Genomic DNA, 25,365 nt, shown 5'->3' on the forward strand with positions numbered 1-25,365 from the left:
CACATAGCGCGTCACAGCAGCAGATTGCAGGCAGAGCGTCAGAGCAGAGAGGATATAGCCGCACAGAACCAAAGCCAGCACTGCCATTAGACCTTGAAGCAGGAGATATACCATTGGATACCAACAGCACTGTCCTGCCTAAAGCTGGGAACACACACTGTGTGTGGAAGAGAGGCTGTGCATGTGAACAGAGAGAACAGCACAGCGTGATACAGCCCTGGATCAGTGTTTCGTTAATGAGAAGCGTTGGGGAGAATGAATCTTGACCATGTTCAGGTCATGAAGGGGCAAGACCCCATGCCCAACACTTGTCCGCCAGCCTCAAACGGTGATAGCAAAGCATCCTGGGAGGACAGCAAGGATATCCATGAAAATATGGCTTCTACAAAGAAGCCCAAATCAGTAAGTGTCCCATTTGTGATCAGTGTTTCACACTGTATTTGGACATTTGCATAGTATAACTCTTAACATTCATTGTGATGTGATTTTCCTATCGCTTCTGACCTTTTTCTGGTGAGGTCACACTTTTGACAGCTATTTAGTGTGCGAAATGTTTACATACAGTGAGTAGTGCACGTGTTTCAATGGCGCTGTGAAGCCAGTCTTATACCACATTTGCAGTCACTTTTCCCTCCACAGAGACCTGTAGTTTGTCAGAATAGCATAATTATTTGAAATATAATTATAAAATAACATCTTTTAACTGCAAAGAGGATCATAGCCTTTCATGTTGTTGTGTCTGGTTGTGGTGTCAGTGTTTATAAAAGAGAAGCAGAACAGGTTTCATGGGAGGGGGGGGGGGGGGGGGGTGATCGCACTATTAGGTAACAGTACTAATGTAAGGAGATAATGCCATCTGAGGTGCAGCAGGTGCAGATCATTTAGACTCAGCGAACACCTCAAGATATTGAAATGCCATCTGTCATATGTAGTGGTGAATAAACTAGTGACAATCCTGGCAAGGGCAGAGCTTTATAAAAGGAGGGTTTGTCTGGCCTAGTGCATTATTTTTTGTATATTAGAGAACTTTAGATGTGTTATCAAATACACTTTGGATGGCACAGTCTCCTTAACACATAAAAACTGTTATTTCAGCATGTACAACAGGCAGCTGGTCAACACCATGTGGATAATTCCCTTCTCCGTCGTAGCCTTTAGCGCTATGCTTATTATAAGCGGCACTGGCCTTTTCCAGACCTATTAATAACCTGCAATGCCTCCTCTTTGTTATCCTCTTGTATTCTCCTATTTCCAGCACTTGCACTTGTTGCCCCAGACTGACCCAAAAATGATTCATGGTTCTTGTTCCCATGCAGTGTCTACCTATGCAGTGGGTACAGAAAGTCACCACCCCCAGTTTTGCAACTTTGACCTGCATGAACCTATATTAGCCAAGTAACGGAAATAATATAAAAATATTTTATTTAAAAACCCGACTTTATATGTGCAAGTAGTGGAGCCCGGGGCTAGTCACACCTTTTTCTCCAGTGAGTGAATATATCTCAGTGTGTGGTTTTAAAGTTTTACCTTAAAATATTTCCTGGCATTATTGATTAGGAAGATTACAAAATTACAATTCATTTTAATGCATGTACACTATAGTGTTGTCATGATGGGAACAGGCACTTAAACAGCCACATGAATATATTAATTAATTTAAATTGTAAAAGAAATTAAGTAATATATGTTTCAGAATTACAACAGACACTAGCCTACTTTTCAAATGTTTGGGGTCAGGAAGGTTTTTCTTTTTTTAAAAAGAAATTAATACTTTTAATTAGCAAGGAAGTATTAAACTGATCAAAATGATAGTAAATACAAAAATACGACAGTAAATTATTTCAAATAAATTCTTTTCTTTTTGAAATTTCTATTCAACAACAAATCGTGAGCTTAGAATTATAAGGTTCTATCTCCGTTTAGGGTAGTTCTGAGATATTGAGCATCAAAGTTTTTACATCCCAGCTGGCAATGGAGAGATGGAACCTTTTTATTTTATTAATAACTACTAACAAAATATTTTTTTTTACAAAAATAACACCACACAGGCATTAATAAACACCTAATGGATCAGATTATGTCAAAAACTCAATTTTCGACCAAAAGTGGAGATAGAACCTTATAATTCTAAGCTCACGAAATCCTGAAAAAAAATGTATCATAGTTTTCACAAAAATACTGAGCTGCACATTGATAATAATATATGATTCTTCAGCGCTAAATCAGCATATTAGAATGATTTCTGAAGGATCATGTGACATCAAAGACTGGAGTAATGATGCAGAAAATTTAGCTTTACCATCACAGGAATAAATTACATTTAAAAAGCATTAAAAAGCTTGTTTAGCTATAAGCACAGATTGGGAAAATGTTTAACCTTTCAACATGGCACTGACCCAAAACACAACTGCAAAGCCTCTGTACAGTACATATCATAGCCAGGGCCAAAATCTAAATCTCTCATCAAAAATCTGTCAAATGATTGGTAGGTTTGCCATCAACTGGTCTTTAATGTAAAATCTCAAGGCCCAATTCCCAAATCAAAATGGACAATTCCATGTGCTCCTATTTTATGAGATTTAAGAGGGATGGTGTCTTTCTTTGCTCACTTTATATTTTTAAAGAATGAATGCAGTGCAAAGGATCAGAGGTTGAGTTTCTGTTTCCGCCTGGTAACAGAGAAAGAAAACACTGCGTTTATTTAGTTTATTCACCGGAAGATTGTTTCCTGAGACGAACTGCTACTGGTAACTCTCAATCAACAACCCGTACTGTCTGTCTGTAACTGTATCTGTGCCAGTGTAATTAAAGTGTGTCTATATCAAGAGTTTGAACCAACTATGAATAACATCACATACTACTGAGCAAGCATTCAAGGAGCTTTTCCAAGCACATGGTTTATTTAACATCACTACAGAAGAGCTAAAACCATAGATATGTATACGTAGATGCCACTTTCCATCGCTCCAGACAAGTCGGCGCACCCGCCATCTTGCAACGGTCAGCGTGTCGTCACTCACAGTAAGAATCAATGATGCCACAACATTGCGCAGCTTCTGATTGTGAAAACGCTGAGATCTAAATTCACGAAGAAATGGGACAATCTTAGGTGTGAATGTGTTGGTTTGTGTTTTTGTGTATTAACTCAATATTACATATTTTTACTATCGTACTTTTAATGTTTTTACTTTTTCTATGGTACTTTTTAATGTCGTGTCAGCTGACTCCGTCTTGTTTTATTGTGTTAAGTGTAGCAAAATCATCTGCTGAAGTCTATAGATATTCATACATGCGTTAAGTAAGGGATAATGTAGAGCGAGGCAGTTGTTATAGCGAATACAACCCCAACAGGCTGATCAGGACCCTGACGCGAAGCGGACCCGACCGCTTATTACATGGCTACCTACCAAATAAATCAATAATTTGACACAAAATATTGATTTAAAAAGGAGTTTATTTATTTAAAAACAATTGTATTGCTTCCGCTAAAGAAAATAGTCCGTTCCGTCTCTACGGTTAGAATCCTGCGTCCATAGCAACGCTCTGTTTTTCATGGCAACGGTGTGTTATACTTAGCAGCGGTCTGTTATCAAGAAATAACAGACTGCATTCTACATTAGAATTCAACCAAGCCATGTAATAACATCATTTAACTTGCTCTTGAATGTTCACTGACCACTCCAATATGGCGGACGGCTTATGTATAAAGGCCCATTGAAATGGCTGCTAATGAGGAATCTATGTATACATCTCTATGGTAAAACCCTCTAGGAACATCCATTCCAAAGCGCCACAATTCGGATATCACTTATCCATGACTCTTAGTGAAATACAGTGTCTTTTATTGAATCAGAAGTATACCAATATTGTTGTTGGTTTTATGGTCATCATGATTGGATGGTTAGGCGGTTCTATTCTCAACAAGGTTCATCTGTGATATTAGAATTTTGTCCCAGCTGTGTTTTCCTATTCATTTCCAATCATGGCAATTCTTTCCCAACCAGAACATATATGTATTGTTACATGCATTACATAACAGACAAATCTGTATACATGTGACATGGAGGTTGATGTGAAATGTTATTTTATGAAGGGACCTGTGAGACGGACCAGGAAGGTGGAGGGAGGCATATTTTTTGTAAGTATTTACAAAGGGTCATGCAGATTTTCCTCTCTGCCATTTCATTAACAATCTGTTCTGCTTGGCTCTACTAAATGCATGACCGTTTGACCCACAATATGGACTTACACAAACAAATTTGTTAATGCATTCTTAAGAGCTCAGTTTGATGATGCTTCAATACATTTGACAGTGTTTTTAAGTGACATTACTGGGTACAAAGAAAAGTCATTAAAGATGCTTTAAATTTTTAAGTAGAATCAACTTGGATGATTAGGTCATTTCAACTTACATTAAACTGACTTTAAAAAATGAGTTGAATCGTGTATATGTAAAAACATATGTTGTCATAACTTATTGATAATTTAATTTTTACGGGATTGAAATCCTTTTTTAGTAGATATATTAGTGTTTGCCCCTAGTGATGTTTAACTGAAGGCACGAGATATATAAGGCAAATATGCCTTTAAGTTGATGTGCATGTGCAATTCATTCAACATTTTTTCCTTTCCTGTGATTGACCACACAAGAGAGACAGAAAAATGGCAGAATGAAAGTGCAGAATAAGCAGTATTACCACAATATCACACACATCACAATATCACACTTTAGTGGGGTCCTAAAGTCTGAGTGGAAATAACTAAAAAATAATGTTCAATTTAATATTTTTTAAAATTACAAATTAAATTATCACATATTTATTATAATTATAAAACTACAGTATTTAAAGGTGCTGGATGTTATTTTTTGACTGTACTAATGCATAAAAATGGCCGCAGATATTTAGGAAACATAAGTTCATGCTCGTTTCTCTGAAAAACAATGCAACAGCCAGTTATTTTACTTTGAAATGTGCGTTCTGTGTCGGAATGTCTGTTTTTGTTTTGGTCTGTGTGATTCCGCCCGTTTTAAGTCTTCTTGGGCCCCTTTGAAAATGTGCTGAGGCCCCTAGTGGGCCCCGGTCCCACCGGTCACTGGGACACTTCAGACTTTTTCCCACATATAAATACATTCTAATTTAATAATTCTATGTTAACTGTTTTATTTTTATTTATTTATTTTTTGTTCCTAAAACATCTTAAATGTTTGCATGTTCTAGAAGTGTAACTTTCTTCCCGGTGTTTTTGCCCTTATGTTTCTGTCTGGTTCAGAAAACACTAATGTATAGGTAAAATAGCACATATAGCTGGTAAGTGGGCACTACAGTCCAGACAATTACGACAGATTCTAAAGAGCAGGTCAATGTTAACTTTTTCCTGATCTGTAAAGGGCTTTTAGAGTAAATGTTCCATCTAACAGCGTGCCTAATAGTTGAATTCTGGCCCATACAGCCCATTCCCTTTGTAATGCAGTGGCCACTTATCCACTCTCATTTCCCGGTAATGTGTCATTTCCACAACCACTGGAGCCCCTTTTATTAAAGATTTTCCCAGACCTGCTCAAATCTTTCAGGATCTCCCAGCATGACCAAGAGTGGCAACATGGCTCATCTGGAATGGCAAGTCGGTCTCCGGTTCTTTGGGGAAAGAGGCTTTTAACTCATCACAGATTCATTTACACAGGCTTGTCCTTTTCCCATACCCCCCCCCCCCCAGGCAGTACATGTGTCTGGTCGGAGGGTATAGTCGCTCGGGTGAGGGCATGCTGAACGGCACGCACAGCGGTCTGGCTGCGTCATACTGTAGTCCCTTTCCAAAATTAACTAGCCCTGCTCTTCCTGGTGGTTTCCCGTGACATACTGAGCTGCTAGCATTCAGCTGATGTGTGGGCCATGTGACTATACATAAACACTGTACATGTTTTATGCTCTGTTGCTGGAATCAAATTACCAACTACACCATTTGATACATTACCAGCAGTTCCCACTGAATTACAGAACAGGGATAGAAAACATTACTTGGAAGTGAATTTTAGTTTGATCACTGGATCACTCTCAGTGGTCTATATATGTGACAGCATGAAATACTGACTGAATAACAAAATTGGGGATCAGAGCTGTGATGGCCACGGTAATCTCATTTCTTCCAGTCCTGTCTGACCTACTCTGAAACCGGAGATCCTAATGTGCTCTTTATTAATCGCGCTACTCTTGCCTTCTTACTTAATAAGATAATCTGTAATGACGCATGGTTGCTTGCTTTGGAGAGATGACTATTGCATTTCATACTGTTCTTTTAATTGCTTTATGCACTCTGTCATATTCTGTCATAATTTCCTCACCCTTATAATGATTCAAATCAGTATTATTTATGATCTTCCATGGAACACAAAAGAAGATGTTTAGCAGAATGCTTCAGTGGTCTATATTGTGAACTATATTTTACAGTAAGTCATCTGAAGAAAAAACGATACCTATGTGACATTGTTATTCTGTAAATTTCCTTTTATATGTGATTATTCAAATATGGTGTATTAAAGGGATAGTTCACCCAAAAACGACATGACGGTGAGTAAATGATGACAGAAGTTTCCTTTTTGGGTGAACTATCACTTTACAATGTCTCGCCTGGTTTTTGATACTAAATGTCACTGGTTCTTATATCCAACAGTGTTGTTGTTTTTGTTTTTTTATACATCTGAAATAATTAAAATAAAATATAAATATTAGATGAAAAACTTAAAAAACTAAAATTAGAAATGAAGTATTAAAATTAGTAAAAAAAAAAAAAAAGCTAAATAGAAATATATAAAAAAATGTACATGACAAAACCACATAACAAAATTATTAAAACTTAAACTAAAATTACAATTAATATTTTAAATGTAAAAATAAAAGGAATTTCAAGATATGATAATTTTTTTTAATTATATATATATATATTTTTTTAAACATTTAAAAAATAAAATCTCATTTAAAATATTAAAACGTTCTATAACAGTGTATAACTACATTGATATCCATTTGCGATATGCAAGATTTAAAGCAAGATGTGCAAATTCAACTCACAAGTGAAATGGTGGAGAAGAAGATTTTTAGTGAAAACTAACAGATATTACAGTGAAAAGATATTAGTGAAAACTGGCTTAAATGTCAGTCTATTTGTCACACAAAGCTATCATATAGTCATATAGACCACTTTTATGAAAAACATGGACATGCTTTTTGCCAACAGAAGAAGGTACCCGGTACTTGCACGTTATATGCTCAAAATTGCCTTGTGTTTGTGATGAATGTCTCACAGCACTTTCACCATCCCTATTCAGCCCAAACCAGAGAACGCAGTCACCATTGCAGTGTCATCGCGGGTTATGTTCCGCACGGAGAAAGAGGAGAAGGTGTTTAAGGAGCAAGGAATAGAGGAGTACCTCAGGTATCAGATGGAGCATGAGAATGAGCCTTTTGCTCCTGGTCCAGCATTCCCGTTTGTTAAGGTAATACACAAAGATATACAACTATAATGCATTATTAAGTTATAATTTTAAACAAAACGACATTGCCAGAGCAATATTGATTGATTCTACACCTCTTCATTTGATAGAGACCTTATTTGGCATGTTTTCTCAGGCACTGGAGACAGTAAACAACCGGTTGCGGGAGCTCTACCCAGAAAGTGAGGAGCTTTTTGACATTGTGCTGGTAACTTACAACCATGCCCACGTAGGCGTCAGACTCATCAACACCATCAACCACCACAGTAAGTGTATTACTAACCCTCCCATAACCTGGATTCATACTATCCATAAACATGTACATGTTCAGAAAGGTCCACTGTTGTACACTGCAAAAAAATATTTTGTTTCTCAGTATTTTTGTCTTGTTTTTCAGTACAAATCTAAACATTTTTAAATCAAGATACATTTACTTGAGAAGCAAGATGACATAAAATATTAGGTCTTTTTTTCTGAAAAAATGCATAAAATAAAAAAAACATCTGCCAATGGGGTCAGAAAAATAAACTTAATTTAAAGGGAAAACAAGATTATTTTTCTGACCCCACTGGCAGATCTTTTTTTTTAAAAAACATTGTTAAAAAGTAAAAAAAAATATATAAAAAAATTGACAGATTTTTTTTTGCTGTGTAAACATCCTTGGAAAATCAACTATGATTATGTATGTCAGTTATTAACTGTTGCACAAGCTGAAACCTTTCAATTATCAAGTTTTCAATTTATCAAGTAAAAAAAAATTGCAAAGTGCTTTCCACAATTATACGCATAATCATTTCAAAACAGCTTTACAGAAGGTTATACAGTTATGTCATAACTTAGTGCCTTAGTGCTATACCATAAAAGTTTAGGGGCTGGGTGGTATGACTATATAAAACTATGATACAGGCTATCCTCTGATTTTTAGACCTAGCTATATTGTATTTATAGTGTTGTCTAGACACACATCTGAGCATTCAAAGGTAATTAAGAGATTTAAGAAGATTGGTATTGTTAAAATATTTATGTTCATATTAACAAAGCAGAAAATTATTATTCATATTAGAAAAGGCAGTAAAATCAAATCAATAACAAAACAGTAAAACGTATAGACTATTATCAATAAATAAGTTGAAAGTATGGGATGGAAAGTAACTTTGAGGATTTCGAAGACACAAAACTGCAAATGCAAATGTTTTCTTAGAAGATAAATCTCCAGCTGGCCAATAATATCTTCCCACAGAGATGCATGTGACACCTCTAACCTTTGCAGCACAAACCAGCCACTTCCTGCTCAGCTCCCTGTAGCGCCTCAGCTGGACTGGTTTTGATCGTTCCGGTGGCTAACTGAAGAAAAAACAAACATCTCTCCATCTTTTGGCCTTTCCTCAGACAAAACAACAAAAATGCGGATATATGGACTGATGTTTCGAGAGCCATTTGAAGTCAGAACTATGTGTTCTGAACCACAAAAAAAAAATGTTAGATGTTTGTTAGGAGATAAATGTGAGCCTAATGCTCCAAAACCCATGACTGCAAGGAAGAAAGCAAAAATGATATAAAAGAATACAACAAATAAGAATGGCCGGGCCAATATATTTTTCTTTTATCAAAATCAGTGGTTTCTACCATTAACATTTACAAATAGAAACACTATGGCTGGGGTGTCCAATCTTTCCAGCTGAGTTTGGCTGCAAAAATTGAAATTATATACTTCCCTATAGTAGGCAAAAAACAGAATGTGACTGAAGAAGTATGTCTGAATTCACAGTACTTATAAAAGTGTAGGCAAAATGTACCCGGATGACCTACTTCTTCCGGTGAGAAGTGCATACTGTGGAGTACTATCCCATGAGGCCACAGGAGAGGATTTGTGAATGGCAGTGACGCCGACACAACTGACAGTGGTAGGTCACGTGATAATGACAGTATGGCGAATTTAGTACATCCAGATTACACTCATCCTACACGCATTCAACTTGTTCCAAGTTGAACACACCTATACTTTCATGATCTTGTGGTCAACAACAACAAATCAATGCTAGTTCAATATCACTGCCCCCATGTGTGCTGTCGGCTTTCATCAACATTTCAATGCTGATCCAACATACTTTAAACATTAACATGTCAATCTCAACCAAAATGATGGATTGGATCAAAGCTCAACATTGTATCAATGTCACCTTGCTATTTGGGATGGCATTGAAATATCCTCAGCCTTTAAAAAAAATTAGGTTCATTAGGCCATCTCTGGTCTGCATTAATCTTGGCTCTCAGGAATACTTGATTCTGATTAGATAGTCACAGCATTTGCTGGTTGCATATTTGTGTATAATGAGGCTAAACATATTAGGTCCTATTTGGTGCTGTCATTTGGTTTCATGTCTTCCATTGCACTCAGCGGTTTCTTTTTACATGATAAACTAACTTAAAATAACACAGTGAGTAGCCATATAAGTTTGATAATGTACAGTTATTGTAAAATTATTATTATTATTGCAAAATAACCCCCTTCAGGATGATACAAGATCCCACCAATGTGCGTCAGGGTTTATTTTACGATGATACCTTAGTTATACTTTACTCCTGGGCAAACTTGGCTTGTCATGTCATGTAAATGAAACCTGCTGCTTATGTCTTACTGCGCTGGCACTCATAATGTGTCAAAGGCTAAAGGGGGCACATTACCCCAACATTTCTCACCAGTCTCAAGCTTTCCATCTGTTAAACAGTTCATAACTGAGGTGTCTCAATGGTGAAACCTTCTAATTGAAAACATTGATTAAATAATTTGAGAACATTTTCAGTAAATAGTACTTACAGATTATGAAGCTAATAGATAAATGTATTTCAACGTACACTCATGTGAGAGGAAGACTCAGTCATATAAAAGCCTTTCTGTTTTACATGGAAATGGTCACCTCAGGGGGCGGCCATTTTGAGATCACATGACCAACTGAATAATACTCCCTTTGGCTGCGTCTGAAATCTCATACTCTCTTGAGTAGGTACTTATTTTTAAAGGACAATTCCGGTATTTAACACTTTGAGTCTAGTTTGTAGTTTGTTTTGGATGAACAAGAGTGGTGGACAAAGAAATTTTGACAATGGTTCCTGTCTCGACTTTTTGACTATTTTAGAATTGCCCATGACCGCTTTAGAATGGGAGTCAATGGCCATGCACAAACATGCCCTTAAAACAACCCTTAACGTTCGTTTTCAAAACTGTGCAACTCACCGAGTGGTTAGTGGTGTTCGTTGATGTTCCAAAACAAGTAGCGTAGCGAAATACAGTTTCTGTCGTGTTTTATTTGCCATTTTGTAAAATCCATTGATTTCCATTGGAGGACTCATTGCTCGTTGATATTACTGCGCTACCGGAAACGGAAAGGGGGCTGTTTACATTTGGTTGTAGTCTTTTAGGTCTTTTCTCTGTCTCTCAGAAGGCTAGCGTGAGCAGAGCAACGGAAGTTGCCGAAGAGCGGAAGTTTATACGCGGTTGTGAGGTATCTGAAAAAATAGTTCCACTATAGCAAATTAAACGGATTGAAATCATACATTGCGCCGATATATTTGTTTTTAATCATCAACGAACACCACTAACCACTCGGTGAGTTGAACAGTTTTGAAAACGAACGTTAAGGGTTGTTTTAAGGACATGTTTGTGCATGGCCATAGACTCCCATTCTAAAGCGGTCATGGGCAATTCTAAAATAGTAAAAAAAGTCGAGACAGGAACCATTGTCAAAATTTATTTGTCCACCACTCTTGTTCATCCAAAACAAGCTACAAAATAGACTCAAAGTGTTAAATACCGGAATTGTCCTTTAATAAGTAATTACTTCACGACTGCTAAAAAGTATGTTCTATATGGAATGAATGTGTGTAGTATGAATGTAATCCGAAAGTACTACATTTGCCATGTTGTCATTATCATGTGACCTATTTGGCTTCACTGCCATTCACAAATCCTCTCTTGTGGCCTCATGGGATAGTAAAGAGTCCATTGTATGCACACTGAATCTCACCAGAAGAAGTAGGTAATCTGGGTACTTTTTGCCTGTTCTTTTATGAATACTGTGAATTCTCTTTCCTGTAGCTCAGTGGTAAGAGCATTGCGTTAACAACGCAAGGTTGTGGGTTCGATCCCAGGGGATTGCACATACCTATGTATAAATGTATAGGATAATACAATGTAAGTCGCTTTGGATAAAAGCGTCTGCCAAATGCATAAATGTAAAATGTAAATGAATTCGGACACTTCTTTTTTTCACATGTTATTTCCCTACTATATAGTAGAGAAGTATGCTATTTTTGGATGTAGGCTGTATCTTAGCAAATAAATTACTCATGGCTGACTGCTAATAGAGCATTTATACAATGGCATTGATAACTGAAATGCCATTGTATAAATGGCATTTATACATGCCATTTATACATGCCCCCCCCCCCCCCCCACACACTCCAACTCCCACTCCCACCACCACTAGGAGTCACTATAAATCGTAGAGTGCCAAATCAGCCACATTTACTATTTATTGATCAATATCCATACCTATAGTAGTTTAAATAAGAATTGTCAAAAAAAAAAAAAAAAAAACATTAAGGTGCTGGCTATGATAATAACTGATAAAATAGCTTGAATGCAATGTACTGTAAGTCGCTTTGGATAAAAGCGTCTGCCAAATGCATAACAATCAATGTAATAATAACAGGCTCTCACGAAAATGTTAATTGCTGATTAATATTATTCTCTTGTCCCCAGATCTATTCATTGAGCGGTTCGTCATGACAGGAGGTAGCAGCCCCATTGGGTACCTGAAAGCTTGGCATACAAACTTGTACCTGTCTGCCAATGCTGAAAAGGTTCAGGAAGCCCTTGCTGAAGGTTAGTAAATATGAGATAACACATGCAGCAAGTACTTCATCTTGTTGTCTTTTACATTCAGTAAATCAAGAGAAATATCATTAATGTGTAACAAGCAGTACACATTTCACCTTTACAGATGCTTACAAGAGACCATTGATATTATGCTAATATAATATTTAGAATGACAAAATGTAGTTGCTTACAAAGGTTTCAATCAATTTGGATTTACAAATGGTGAGTAAAAGTATAGTATGTGAAGCAGAATTGGTGTAAGTACAAATATTTAGTCTCACTGACACAGCACAGCAAAGAAAAAACATATGAAATCTTGAACAGCTGTGCTTTACAGACATTAGACTTGTAGTATATTTAGATAGTGATTTGAGAGGTAACCTGTCAATAACTCTGAATTATGAAAAGTGCCGAATTACTTTGTGGTCAAAATGCCTCCAAAGGAATTGCTCTTGCAGTTTGCCATTTAAAGATCATTTCGGTGAACTCGCTCTAGGCACGTTTGCCTTGTACAGAGGCCGTGCACGATTGTTTCCTTTAACCTTAATATACTGATCTAAAAAATGAAATTAAAAAGTGTACTAACCAGGTAGTAATAGAAGATGTTTGTTGTTGTAATGATGGCAGTAGCGCACACACAAGTAGTAGGTTCAGAATCAGATCGCCTAGTGTGAGTAAATGAACACCATATGTTGCTTTGTTTATCACAGATTCACATCATTATCATATGAATAATTGCATAAATAAATATGTAGAAAACACTCTAAATAAAACTAACTGAAATGGGGGAAAGCACTGACTCTATACATCGACTGAATGTTAACAATCAAATGACCTATTTGGTTTGCTGAGGCTTAATGGGTCCTAAAGAACATTTGCTTGAAATGCCATTTATTACACTGCTTTTCCCCTAGGCTGGTAAACTTTACTATTGTCTTTGCGTTTTCTTACAGGGATTGCAGCAGCCACCATGTTTATGTCAGAAAAACAAATCGAGGTATCCGAGACCCAGCTGAAAGTGGCATTTGATGGCGACGCTGTTCTCTTCTCCGATGAGTCGGAGCGTATTTTCAAAGCCCACGGCCTGGACAAGTTCTTCGAACATGAGAGGGAAAATGAAAACACATTGTTAGATCATGTATGCAATTTCACTGTTACCCATTTGAACTGAAATAAGCTACAGAGCAAATGCAAAATACATGTTTAGAGGTGATGTGTGTCATTTTGGTCACACTTTAGATTAGGGTCCAATTCTCACTATTAACTAACTTTGCCCTCAATAAACCCCTAATTACTGCTCATTAATAGTTGGTTAAGTTTAGATTAGGTAGTTGTTACATTTAGGTATGGGGTAGTATTAAGGGATGTAGAATATGATCATGGGTTAGGGTTAGGGTTAGGGTTAGAAATGTCTGTAACCACACAGTTGATGGACCCCAATGACTTCCATAGTAGGAAAAAAACATACTATGGAAGTCAATGGGGTCCATCAACTGTTTGGTTACAGACATTTTTCAAAATATCTTCTTTTGTGTTCAGCAGAAAAAATTTATTCATACAGGTTTGAAACAACTTGAGGGTGAGTAAATGATGACAGAATTTTCATTTTTGGGTGAACTATCCCTTTAATATGTACTTTATAAGTACTAATAAACAGCCAATATCCTAGTAATATGCATGCTAATAAGCAACTAGTTAAAAGTGAGAATAAACAAAATGTTACCGTAATTTATATATATATAGATACTTTTTGCATTTGCTGCCACTAGTGAAGTACAGTACAAAATGACACACTTGACCTTTAAATTAGCAGATATAATATGTTATATAAAGCTCCAAGAGCAGGACTGAACATCCTTGTTCTTCAGTTTGTGCTGATGAATGAATCTGTCCACCTCACAGGGGCCGCTGAAGGGTTTCCTAGAATTGCTTGGGAAGCTTCAGAAGAAATTCTATGCTAAAGGCCACCGTCTGGACTGTCCCATCCGCACCTACCTCGTGACGGCCCGCAGTGCAGCAAGTTCAGGCATCCGTGCCTTAAAGACACTCCGTGCCTGGGGACTAGAGATAGACGAGGCTCTTTTCCTGGCCGGCGCACCAAAAGGCCCCATGCTGGAGAAAATCCGGCCCCACATCTACTTCGATGACCAGATGTTCCACGTGGAAGGTGCCGCAGAAATGGGTGCCATCGCTGCCCATGTGCCCTATGGGGTTGCACAGAAAAACCCTCATAAAAAAAGCACAAATACGGCAAAATAACAAAGACAGGGATGATATATAGAGGTACATTATGTTCTTATTTTGGACGTGACGTTCAAGTGGCAGACATTCTTTTTTTTTAAGTCATTTGTGCACTCAATGGATCCAGATCTCAGTATTCTCTTGGCCTTTTTTCCATGTGATGCAAGGCCACACACAACATATATAGCCAAAAAGATTCAACCCAGTGCTGTTCTTTTGGAGTTATTCTGTACATGACTCTTGAAATATGCATTATTATGCATTATGATAAAGAAATTGTGCCTCTTGTGAAGCACGGTCATTTTCATCTAAGCATGCACTTCCCCGCGACGGTTTGTCGAAAAACAAATGACATTATCTTACTGTTAAAATGTAATGTGTGCTGCTATTCTTAAATCTAAAGTGACTAAGGGAAAATATACTGAAATAGTGTTTACACAGCGTATGTTTTGAACTGCACTGTATAATTCAGCAATTGACTGTGATGGTGGTCTTGTTTATTGCTGTAGATGGTGTTGTGTGAGTCAAACTACACTATTGTTTTATGTAGTCTAATGTATGTGGTCGTATACGATGGATGGAGTATTAGTCTGTAATATAATGTTCGACATTGATAAGAAGCCATAGTATTGTACATTTGAGAGAATTAAATATATAGAAATCTATAGAAAGTTAAAGTATATTTTCTTTAAAGTTTTTCTTATCTGGATTCAATAATGTATACACTACTGTTCAAAAGTTTGGGGTACGTTTTTTTTTACGAAAATAATTATTTTATTCAACAAGGATGCATTAAATTGATCAAAGGTGACGGTAAAGACATTTCTAAAGATTTCAATTTAAAACTAAAGTTTTTTACTTTCTATTCATCAAAGAATAGATGATGGTTTTCACAAAAATATGAATCAGCATAAGTGTTTTAAACATAGATAATATTAAGAAATGTTTCTTGAGCAGCAAAACAGCAAATTAGAATGATTTCTGAAGGATCATGTGACACTGAAGACAGGAGTAATGATGCTGAAAATTCAGCTTTGCCATCACAGGAATAAATTGCATTTTAAAATATATTAAAATAGAAAACAGTTATTTGAAATTGCAATAATATTTAACAATATAACTGTTTTCACTGTATTTTTGATCAAATAAATGCAGCCTTGGTGAACATAAGAGACTTAAAAAATCTTACCAGCTCCAAACTTTTGAACGTTAGTGTATGTATATCTTTTGACAGAAAATCATTGTATGTGAAAGGGAATGTAAAGGAAAAGAAGAGGTCAGATATGTCTGTCATCCAAAGAAAGAAAAGGTCCATTTATTTGTAATCAAAACATCTAAAAACTGCAATATCTTACTTGAGCTACATTACCTGCCACTCTTTTTCTCCAGATTTGTCCTTTCTTGTGACACATAATCCTTGGTTTGGAATCGAACACACAAATAAAGGTTATCATCATTATCCAGAATTGGCATCTGATTATTATATTATACAGTACGACATAATTCCCTGCTAATGATACTGGTTTATTCACGTTTCTTGTGCATTGTGTCACTGTGCTGTTTAGTAATGTTTTGCAGCGTCTGTCCTATAAACATTATTGGAACAAATGATGTTGACATCAGTGTTTAGACTGCCTCTTTAAAATAATCTACCTCTCATTGTTAAATCTACACGAAATGTGACAGATTAGCTGCCTCCTCCATAACTGTCTGTTCGTTTGCAGAGATCTGGCACTGTGCTGTTGTTTTCTGGATAATATGAGAATATCAATATTGTTAAGGTATATAATGCCATAACTATTGTTTAGTTTTAAAAGATAGTGTATGTACTGTAATCCAGGTACATTCAGGCAAATTGAGCCACTTTTTTTTACATTGTGATGTAATGATTGTCAAAAGAGGCCCAGCGTTCACTCTATAGTCACAATAATGAAAAAATTACCTAATAACATTTAATGTCATGTCATCAGCTGATATGAATACAGACATCATCATGTAGGAAATAGCATCATCAGAGACATTTTCAATATTGAATGAACCTTTTAAGGTTGCTAACTCTGAGAAGCAGATATAATTTCAGCTTTCATTGTGCTGTCTATAATGGTAACTGTTATTGATGGAGAACATATTGCTCTCAGTTTGCTCTCTGAATAGCACATTCTGTTCTGACCTAATTATTTTATTTAATGTTTTTTTGCATTTAGAACCTAATGTAAAAATCTACCTTGAATAAAGGTAAAATTACGAGGAGTGCAGAATTTTATGAGGACATGCACAGAACTTTTGTGCCCATGTGCAACGTGGCACAAAAAAAAGTCAGCGTATTTCTCCTGCAAATGCTGACTAATTACATAATAGTCCTTCAGCTGTGCCTTGTTCAGTGTAAAGAATGAACTGTTTTATATTTTGAGAATATATTTTAGTAATCCTGGCATGTACCTCCTCAGCATTTCACTAGATGGCAGCAGTGCTTTATGTTATCCTTAATGACCGTAAAAGATCTAAAAGCTGAAGACCTTCAAAACATTAATGCTACCATAATCTCAAAACAAATCTTAAATCATTTATAAATAAGAAACAATTTTGTGCATCATCTTATGTAATGTCTAAGATTTGGTGGAGTTTTCAGTCTGAAAGTCTAAAAACAGGCCTAGAATTTATCAGTGTCCAAGCACTTGTTAAGCTCAGCGAGGTTTTGAAACTAAAAAGAGAAGAAATGAATGATCTCTCTGTTGATTGTTGCTGCTGGTGCCAATTACCCAGAAGGCTTGCCAAACTGCAGGCACAGATAAACTAGAGGGCTATCAAGCAACTGGGCCTCTGAGGCGCCATCGTGGTAATGAGGCCATCGTTGCCGACCCCGTGTGTAGTGATTGATCAGAGATCGTTTCCATTTTATTACTTCAGAGAAGTGCTGGGGAGGGACTACTGCCATCTGGCTCGCTTTATTAATGCACTCACACGCTGTTTAAATAAGCAAATGAAAATCTTCTGCTAAACAGACTTTCAATAAAATAGGCATTTGATTTTTTTAAATTAGAAGCTGACTAAGAAAACCAACTCGGGGATGCATTTGAATAGCATCTTCATTTCAAGCGCAAAACTTTCCAATGAAAGAATAACAAAATGTAAAACTGCCGCTGATTCTTTCATTTAAACGAATGAGGATATACATGTTATAAATACTTTGCCTTTAGAGGCGCTTCGAATCGATTACGTGTGATAATAAAGCTCACAGAAATTTAATTCTGCCTGCAGATCGATGGTGGTGTTGAAACTAGTTTGGCTGCTTATGGAAAACCATTTATGCCCTCAGGAAAATAAATTCATAACACTTTTACTTCCTTCCTGCAAAGTTGGCTCATTGTGCGCTGGCTTGATAAGGACTAGTGGAACATAACGAGTCGAGGCAAATTTGTGGTTTTTGATATGCCTGTTGTGTCAGAAGCATTTTATGTTGAAATAATGAGCACCGGCTTTTTTAGAATAACCTTAGGTCAGCAATGCACACCAATCCAAACAAAACGGAGCTCTCTAGATACTTTTGACAGCTGCTCTGTTATGACATTTGCCAGGCTTGGCTAATTAGAGCGACTGTAAAAATGCACAATGCAGGGATAAAAGCCTTATTTTAGTCACAACAAGATGTTAGCGGTTCTGTGTATGTTTTTTGGCAGTGTGTGTGTGCTACTTGCACCATTACATCCTGTAGTATTAGGTTGAACCAGCTGTGATATGATGGGTGGAAGATTATGACCGATTTATTATGAGTTAGAGAGCTGAACCTGGTGCAGACAGATGGATAAAAATGCTGTGAACTCGTATGATCTGCCTGACGCAACACAAGTTCGTCCCCTCCCTCAGCAAGGCTTCGCTTCAGTTAATCATGCGGTCTTCACTGCTGATGTGTCTATATGTATTCAGACCAATGTTTTAGCAAATATATTCCTCAGGAAAAACATCTTCTCATCAGATAGGCTGCAGCAGGTGCTGTACACACCTAATGTTTAATATCCTGCCTGAAATCGATAGCCTCATGGCCCGTCTGATGGTAGCCAATGAATTGGCCTTTGTGGCAATGAGGTAATAGTGAGGTAATTGCCAGACTTTGAACTAATAACAATAATTAGTCACTATCAGCAGCTGTGGGAATTCATTAGGGAAAATGTAGGAGATTGGATGGGGAATGGCCCTGGGGAGTTAATCATCATTATAATCCAGTGCCACGATTGACCACAGAATCCGGCATTAAAGGGAATTTGCTGTCGTTTTTGACCCATTTTTAATGATTTTCTCCACATGGACATATGTTATCATAATATAACAGATACCATTAAGACTGCATTAACATGAACAAATAAACATAAAATAAACATTTAAAATGTCCACAAAAAGAGGTGCCTCTTGCTAATATGGTATTTTCATGTTCCGGTAGATATCTCTATGTCAGAGATTTGGGAGCAGTGTTTGGGAATCTGCTTTTTAAGCTTTAACTAATAACCAAGTCACACAATACAAAGTAAATACATTAAAGCTAATTAAAATAAATATATAACTATCTGATTATATTGTTTATTTTTGCAACCACAACATTCTCTTTATAATGTTAATAGATACAGATAAATCTTTAAAGCTACACTGTGTAATTTTTTTAAGTTGATTCTCAGCAAAAAACACTTTGTTCTTTCAAAATTATATGTGCTCATTAATGTGTAATTACTTCTACCAATTAATCAATTATTCTCGTAAGCGTAGAATCTGCCATTTAGAAAACATACGAGCGAGTCGCTCGACTGGCGGAAGCCATGTTGCGCATCAACCTTGAAAATACATTAGCCAAAGAGGGACATACCTGGAAATTCAAGCTCGCCTTTTGCGTTTTTACACTCAGTGGCGAATGCGAGGGGGAGATTACTCGCGACTGCCGGCTGATTTGAAATAATACGGCCACCGTAGCTGTTAAAACGCCATCGTAATGGGAGGGGCTAGAAAGTAATATTCAGTTGGTAGTCATAATACAATTTCACTGCTAGATGGGAGAAACACAGACATGCTACAGATTCATTTGGGCGTTGATAGTGTTGACATTGAAAAGCATAAATTCGAGTCACGAATTCGGAGTCACAGGTTTCCATCTCTTCCAAATTAAAGTAGTTATGGCGTGAACGCAGTATAAGCTTGTTGTTTAGGTTCAGGAGGAACTGTAAAAGGTGGCTGCTGTTTCGGTTGCGGTGCTCGGCGACTGACATCTGTCTAACTCATAGCTTGAAATTCACTGATGACGTGTGATGTCTGCGTGAGGAGGTATGGAAATACATATGCTGATAGGCAGGAAGGACATTCGGACCGAATGCAGTGATTGGACGAACATTTTATGGTCCTACGCCTTCCACAGACTATATATACATATATATATACATAGGCTACATACAGCACTTAAGTTAGTGATTGCTATCAGGATGTGAAGAGACTTTCAAGCAGCATAACAAAAAAAAATTCTGGAACAAATCGCTTTATCCTGCTTTTAAGCTAGACTCCCAGCCTGACCAAATGAGAAATAAATGCCCAAAAGCCTTTAAAAGATGACCAGCATCAACTCTTAGCCAGGCTGGGAATCAAGCTAAGACCAACAAACAAGCTTAGGCTGGTTTTAGACCTTTTTTTTTTTTTTTTGCAGGAAGATTCCAAATGAACTTAAGCGCATCTTTGTCTCCTAGTTCTCCCTTTGTTGTGTCACTTTGTGCTCTAACACAGACATCTCTTCCTCAGATCAATGTCTGGACTCATAGACCAAGAACAACAACCCAGTTTAAAAGAGAATGAGTCCTGACGGATCCATCAAGCTTAACCAAAATGCCTCTGATCAGCCAGAGCCATCAGTTCTGTATGACAGGCCTGAATAGATGATGGGGAGGTGGAAGGAGCCAAGTATGGGTAGAGAGCCCTGCTCCCTTAGCGACGACAGCTCTACTGAAATGTCTCCTTAAGCAAGCATGCAGATGAAATCGATAAGCTCATACACTGCCGGGCATTGATTTCCGTTGTGACTAAAAGCAACAGTTAGACGCATTCTTCTACCTGTGTCTAAAAAAAGAACAGCGATTTATTTTTTTCCGCAGACGTCAGTGTGAAACTGAGTCGAGTCTGGAGGCAGAGAAGAATTAGTGTAGTTAGTTAACAATGACACCTCGGTTACATGCTGATGCAAATATGATTGCAATGTTTAAAAGTTTTACATAACTTCAAGATTAATTTGAATCCTTTATTATAATTTAAATGGGTTAATTTATTTATTTCTATGTCTCGCTGGTGTTGAACCTGGCCTTAGTGGTTGGCAGGAGGTATCCATGGCAACAGGGTGAAGTTTTCCCTCGGTGTGGCCAATCTATGGTCAATCTTTACAGTATTTATTAAATTAGAAACAGCTTACTGCTGTCTCCATAGTAACCGGAGCCCAAGTAGCACCTAGAGCAATCATGCATAACTTAGCTTGGGCTCCGCACAAGAACAGGGTTCTTTTTATTAATCAACACCTTTATAAATGCACTCATGAGTTTTCAAGTCTAAGAGAACTTTCCGGAAATTGAATCCGTTTTATAATGAGAATTGGCAGCAAGTAACTTTTTACAGTAAGGTTGTATATGTTAATGTTAATATTTGATACTTCAGTAGGGATCATGAATAATAATAAGCAATATTTTTAAAGAATTTATTTATCTTGGTTATAAGTTTCATGTCCATTTATAGCTAAATGGATTCAAGTGGTGTTTTGTTAACTAAACTTAAACTGTTTTAAAAAAAATGTTAAAAAAATAAAGCTGAAATAAAATAAAATATTAAAAATGTTTTTAACTTCAAAGGAAATTAGAAATGTTGCCTTGTCAACAAACTGATAAGTTTAGGTTGAAGTACTAAAATTACTAAAACTGAAATAAAAATAAATTAAAGTTATATAGTAGTGTAAAAAACAGCAACTAATAATAAAGCACAATCAAATTACTAAAATGTAAACTAAAATTTAAATGAAAACTGAAAGTATAAAAAAGCTATAATCAGAATCATAATATTATTATATATAGTATATCAATAATATTAAAATACCAATGTTTTGGATGCAACTTAAAAAAAAGTATATAATATATTTATTAATTAATTTGCACTTTTTTTAAAAGTAAACACAATAATTGTTTTGTTTGTCTAAAATGCAGGCATTTGCTAAAATTTATCATCTTCCCACTGTATGTAATTGAAACTCAAATTATTATTTTTTTTCCCCAGTATGAAAATATTCATGAAAAGTAGCCTACATTTTCTATTTTGTTTAATTAATTTTTACATCTTTAACACTAAAAGTTGTAGGCTATATGTTAACATTAATGCATTACATAACTAAAATCAACTAATAATAGCTTAAATAAGTTGCATATTTATAAATGAACAATAACCAAGATGAAAAGCTGCTGCTGCTAAATTATTTTTCATTAGTTCATGGCACCTACTGCATTAACTAATGTTTAACATATACACGCTTATTGTAAAGTGTAACTGAATTGGCAAAGTAAGCTTGGTTCGGATACATTGCTGACACCTTGACGTAACCTTGTGGTCAGGCTGTGGGTGGACGGGGCAGCGGTGGGTGGCTTGCTCTGGGTTTTTAGGTCCCCAGTGTGCATCCTTTCTGCAGTGATTTCCACTCAGTCTAGATAAAGATGCTGTGTAGACCATGTTTGGAAAATCCAGTTAAAATTCTACTTAACATTAGCCAAGTTTCCATCCAAAGTCGCGGATTTAACTTGTGCGTAAAATTGGAATATCCATAAAACATTTGCAAATAAAGCACTGTTTTCATCCTACGTGTTCAAGAAAACAAAATCGTCACTTCCTTGGCACAAAAAAATGTTAGTTGCTGCGATCGGGAAAGCCACCGTGGCTCTTTTATCCTACATCATAAATGACTTGCGTAGCCTACAGACAAAACAAAATAAATGCTGTCATTGCGTTCGGGTGGTGTTTGGGAACGCAATCATGTGAGACGCTTCTGGAAGGGAGTTCGAATGATTAACCAACGGCTTCGTCTGAAATTAATAGGTATTTTGAAAAAGTAATTACTTCACGACTACTAAAAAAGTAGCCTATGTTCTATATAGCAGGGGTTTTCAAACTTTTTGTGTGTGTGGACCACTATTTGTAATCAAGAATTTTCGCGGACCACCTCATAATAGGCCACACATAATAAAATATGTCTACACAGAGTCCTACCTGAATTAATCTGCACCTCTAAATAGGCTTACTAGCTCTAAAACTATAACTGGTCATCACATCAGTAGGCCTACAACAGGCTTGTTAAAAGAAAGTTTACTGCACACAACGGCTGCCACATATTTAATTTATTTATTTACTCAAGCGCCCGAGGGCATATTCAGGTTCATTTGAACAACAGGCTTATTTCCATAGCAATGGAGTATGAAATCTATACAGAACACTGGAATATAGTCAACATTTCAAAACCTTTGGCGATTTTAGGGGATTATTAATCTTCAGAGTTTTAGTTTTACAAGTCCTCAAAAAGTACCTAGGCTTGAGTTTGTCCACTTAACAGCACATTTGGAAAACATTTCAGAAACGCGAGATCAAGAAACTAACTGGAAATTAAAATAATAACAGGCCTTATTCATTCCATTTATAAACATTTCGTTACTGCCTATGCCTAACTGTGCGTTCACACCGGACGCGAATAGCGCGTCAAATTCAAATAGGGATCATATGTCAAATTCGCGCCTACCGCGTCTAGTGATACGCTTGACCACTTTGTATCAATTCGCGCGTCGAGAGCGAAATTGACGCGCGTAAAAACAAAAGTTTGGAGCGAAATTAAAGGCTATGCGTGTGATGTGATAATGAGAACATATTTGCCTCTGCCCTTTTCTCTTCAGAGAACCTGTTGCTATCCACCGAACCAATGTTGTGGTTCTATCGGCACTGAACTTGAATGTCAAGGCCGAACACCACTAGGCTATTTTAGTAATCACACAATAACTTGACAATTTAATTAAAATGTTATATCAATATAGGCCTACATATTATTCTTTTTTTTTTTTTTATGGGAATTTCCTGGTAAAATTAAGGTATAGCTATAGCTGCTTATAGTATGAATGCAATCTGGACGTACTACATTCGCCATGTTGCCCTTATCACGTGACCTACCAGCGTCAGTTACGTCGCTTCACTACCATTCACAAATCCTCTCCTCATGGGATAGTAGTAGCCTAGTCCATCGTATGCACACTTCAGAATTTCGCCAGAAGAAGGTCATACGGTTATCTTTTGCCTGCTCTTTAATGAGTAGGCCTACTGTGAATTCAGATTTACTTTTTTTGGTCATATTCTGTTTTTCGCAAACTATATAGCTAGGGAAATGTGCGATTTTGGATTCTGCCAAAATTTGAGATACTGTGCAATGAAATTGGTCTGCTGTTTAGTCCACTTATCCAGTCACATCCACTGTTGAGTTTTTTTTGTAGCGCATGGAGGGATTTATTTGGTAAATGTGTTTCCATTGTAGTTTATTCGCATGTCTTCTTATCGGATAAAATGTAAAATAAGTATTTGATATCCCCAGAGTATGTATGTGAAGTTTTAGCTCAAAATACCCCACATATATATTTTATATAGCATGTTAAAATTGTCACTTTTTGAGGGTGAGCAAAAACGCACCGTTCCTTTTAATTGCAAATTAGCTGCTGCTCCCGGCACAGAGGGCGGAGCTTCAAGAGCTCGTCTCCTTTTACCTCACACCGACATGCACTGAAAATTTCAAAAACTTTTAGCCTTTTATGTTCAAACTGGAGTCAGACAAAGATGGAGAGACTCAAGAAGAAGTGGCAACATGTAGAATGCAACAGGGCATCTCTGTATGGTTAGTTGATGAATTTATTTAGCTTATATGTAGTTATCTTCTAGTCATTGTTTAGCATATTCTGTCTTGATAATCTATAAATGGTGTTCTGGGGGCGAGGTTTATGTAAATGATAGGGTTGGTGATGTCACTTACCCGGGAGGAATGTTGTGTACCAGCCGTTTGTTGTAGTCCTTAAAAGGGAATTTCTTTAAAAGCAAATATCTCCTTTTGCTTTAAACTTTGAGCGTTGTAACTTTGCAGATGTTGTTTATGCTCAAACAGAAACATTACACTCTAACTAAAGATAGAAAAGTGAAATCATAATCAACCACCCCTTTATTTGAGCGCATACCTTTTTTATCCACATTTATAGTTTTTATGCACATCTTTGTGTTTCCATCCAGTGTTTTTATTTGATATCCCAAAATGCGCATAAATAGGTGGATGGAACCATAGCTAGTGCCCATACCTTAATTGTAACATTGCCAAAAATCCAACACGTTACTATATCCGCAAATTTTGAAGAGCTCTCCCCATCTATTTGTTCACATCAGGAGCGGCCTGATGATGCAGGAGTTAACTGCACCCATCAGTAACATCTCCAGATGTTTGGCTCAGCGGCCGGTTGATCGAGCGCCTCGGGAATACGTGAATCCACATGGAATTTGCATTGAATTCCTTAATTTGCATCTGTCATGACGATCATGGATGTTTTACAGAGAAACATTTGGTAAGACACATTCACTTTGTATTTAAAACCGCGAATATGCATGTCATTTGTATCCTGAAGGCAGTGTAATTCCATTGTAAAAATGTCAAATGTTGTCTTTTACAAAGTCTTTTTAGATTTATTTGTAT

The 25,365-nt window shown here is 36.7% G+C and overlaps 1 protein-coding gene across 4 annotated transcripts; it reads left to right on the forward strand.

Annotated features, from left to right (window-relative positions):
* Nucleotides 1-15,787, forward strand: nt5c1aa (5'-nucleotidase, cytosolic IAa). 4 transcript variants are annotated; one of them, XM_082186083.1, is made up of 7 exons: nucleotides 1-402; nucleotides 4,094-4,138; nucleotides 7,325-7,492; nucleotides 7,626-7,755; nucleotides 12,252-12,374; nucleotides 13,322-13,506; nucleotides 14,271-15,787. In XM_082186083.1, the coding sequence occupies exons 1-7, from the start codon at nucleotides 256-258 to the stop codon at nucleotides 14,625-14,627; spliced, it is 1,155 nt and encodes a 384-aa protein (XP_082042209.1). In that variant the 5' UTR covers nucleotides 1-255; the 3' UTR covers nucleotides 14,628-15,787. The 4 variants fall into 4 exon arrangements, with proteins under 4 accessions (XP_082042209.1, XP_082042210.1, XP_082042211.1 ...); XM_082186086.1 differs by having other exon boundaries at nucleotides 316-402; nucleotides 7,303-7,492; XM_082186084.1 differs by lacking the exon at nucleotides 4,094-4,138.
* Nucleotides 15,788-25,365: the final 9,578 nt, after the last annotated feature.

Source organism: Leuciscus leuciscus (genome assembly GCF_965113295.1).
Source record: "Leuciscus leuciscus genome assembly, chromosome: 12".
Lineage (NCBI taxonomy): Eukaryota > Metazoa > Chordata > Actinopteri > Cypriniformes > Leuciscidae > Leuciscus > Leuciscus leuciscus.

Excerpts from the sequence above, each read along its gene's own strand:
- nt5c1aa (XM_082186083.1), top strand. The coding sequence starts at position 256 with ATGAATCTTGACCATGTTCAGGTCATGAAGGGGCAAGACCCCATGCCC. Across the intron at positions 403-4,093 it reads CTACAAAGAAGCCCAAATCA|GGACCTGTGAGACGGACCAG; the intron begins GTAAGTGTCCCA and ends TATTTTATGAAG. Across the intron at positions 7,756-12,251 it reads CAACACCATCAACCACCACA|ATCTATTCATTGAGCGGTTC; the intron begins GTAAGTGTATTA and ends TCTTGTCCCCAG.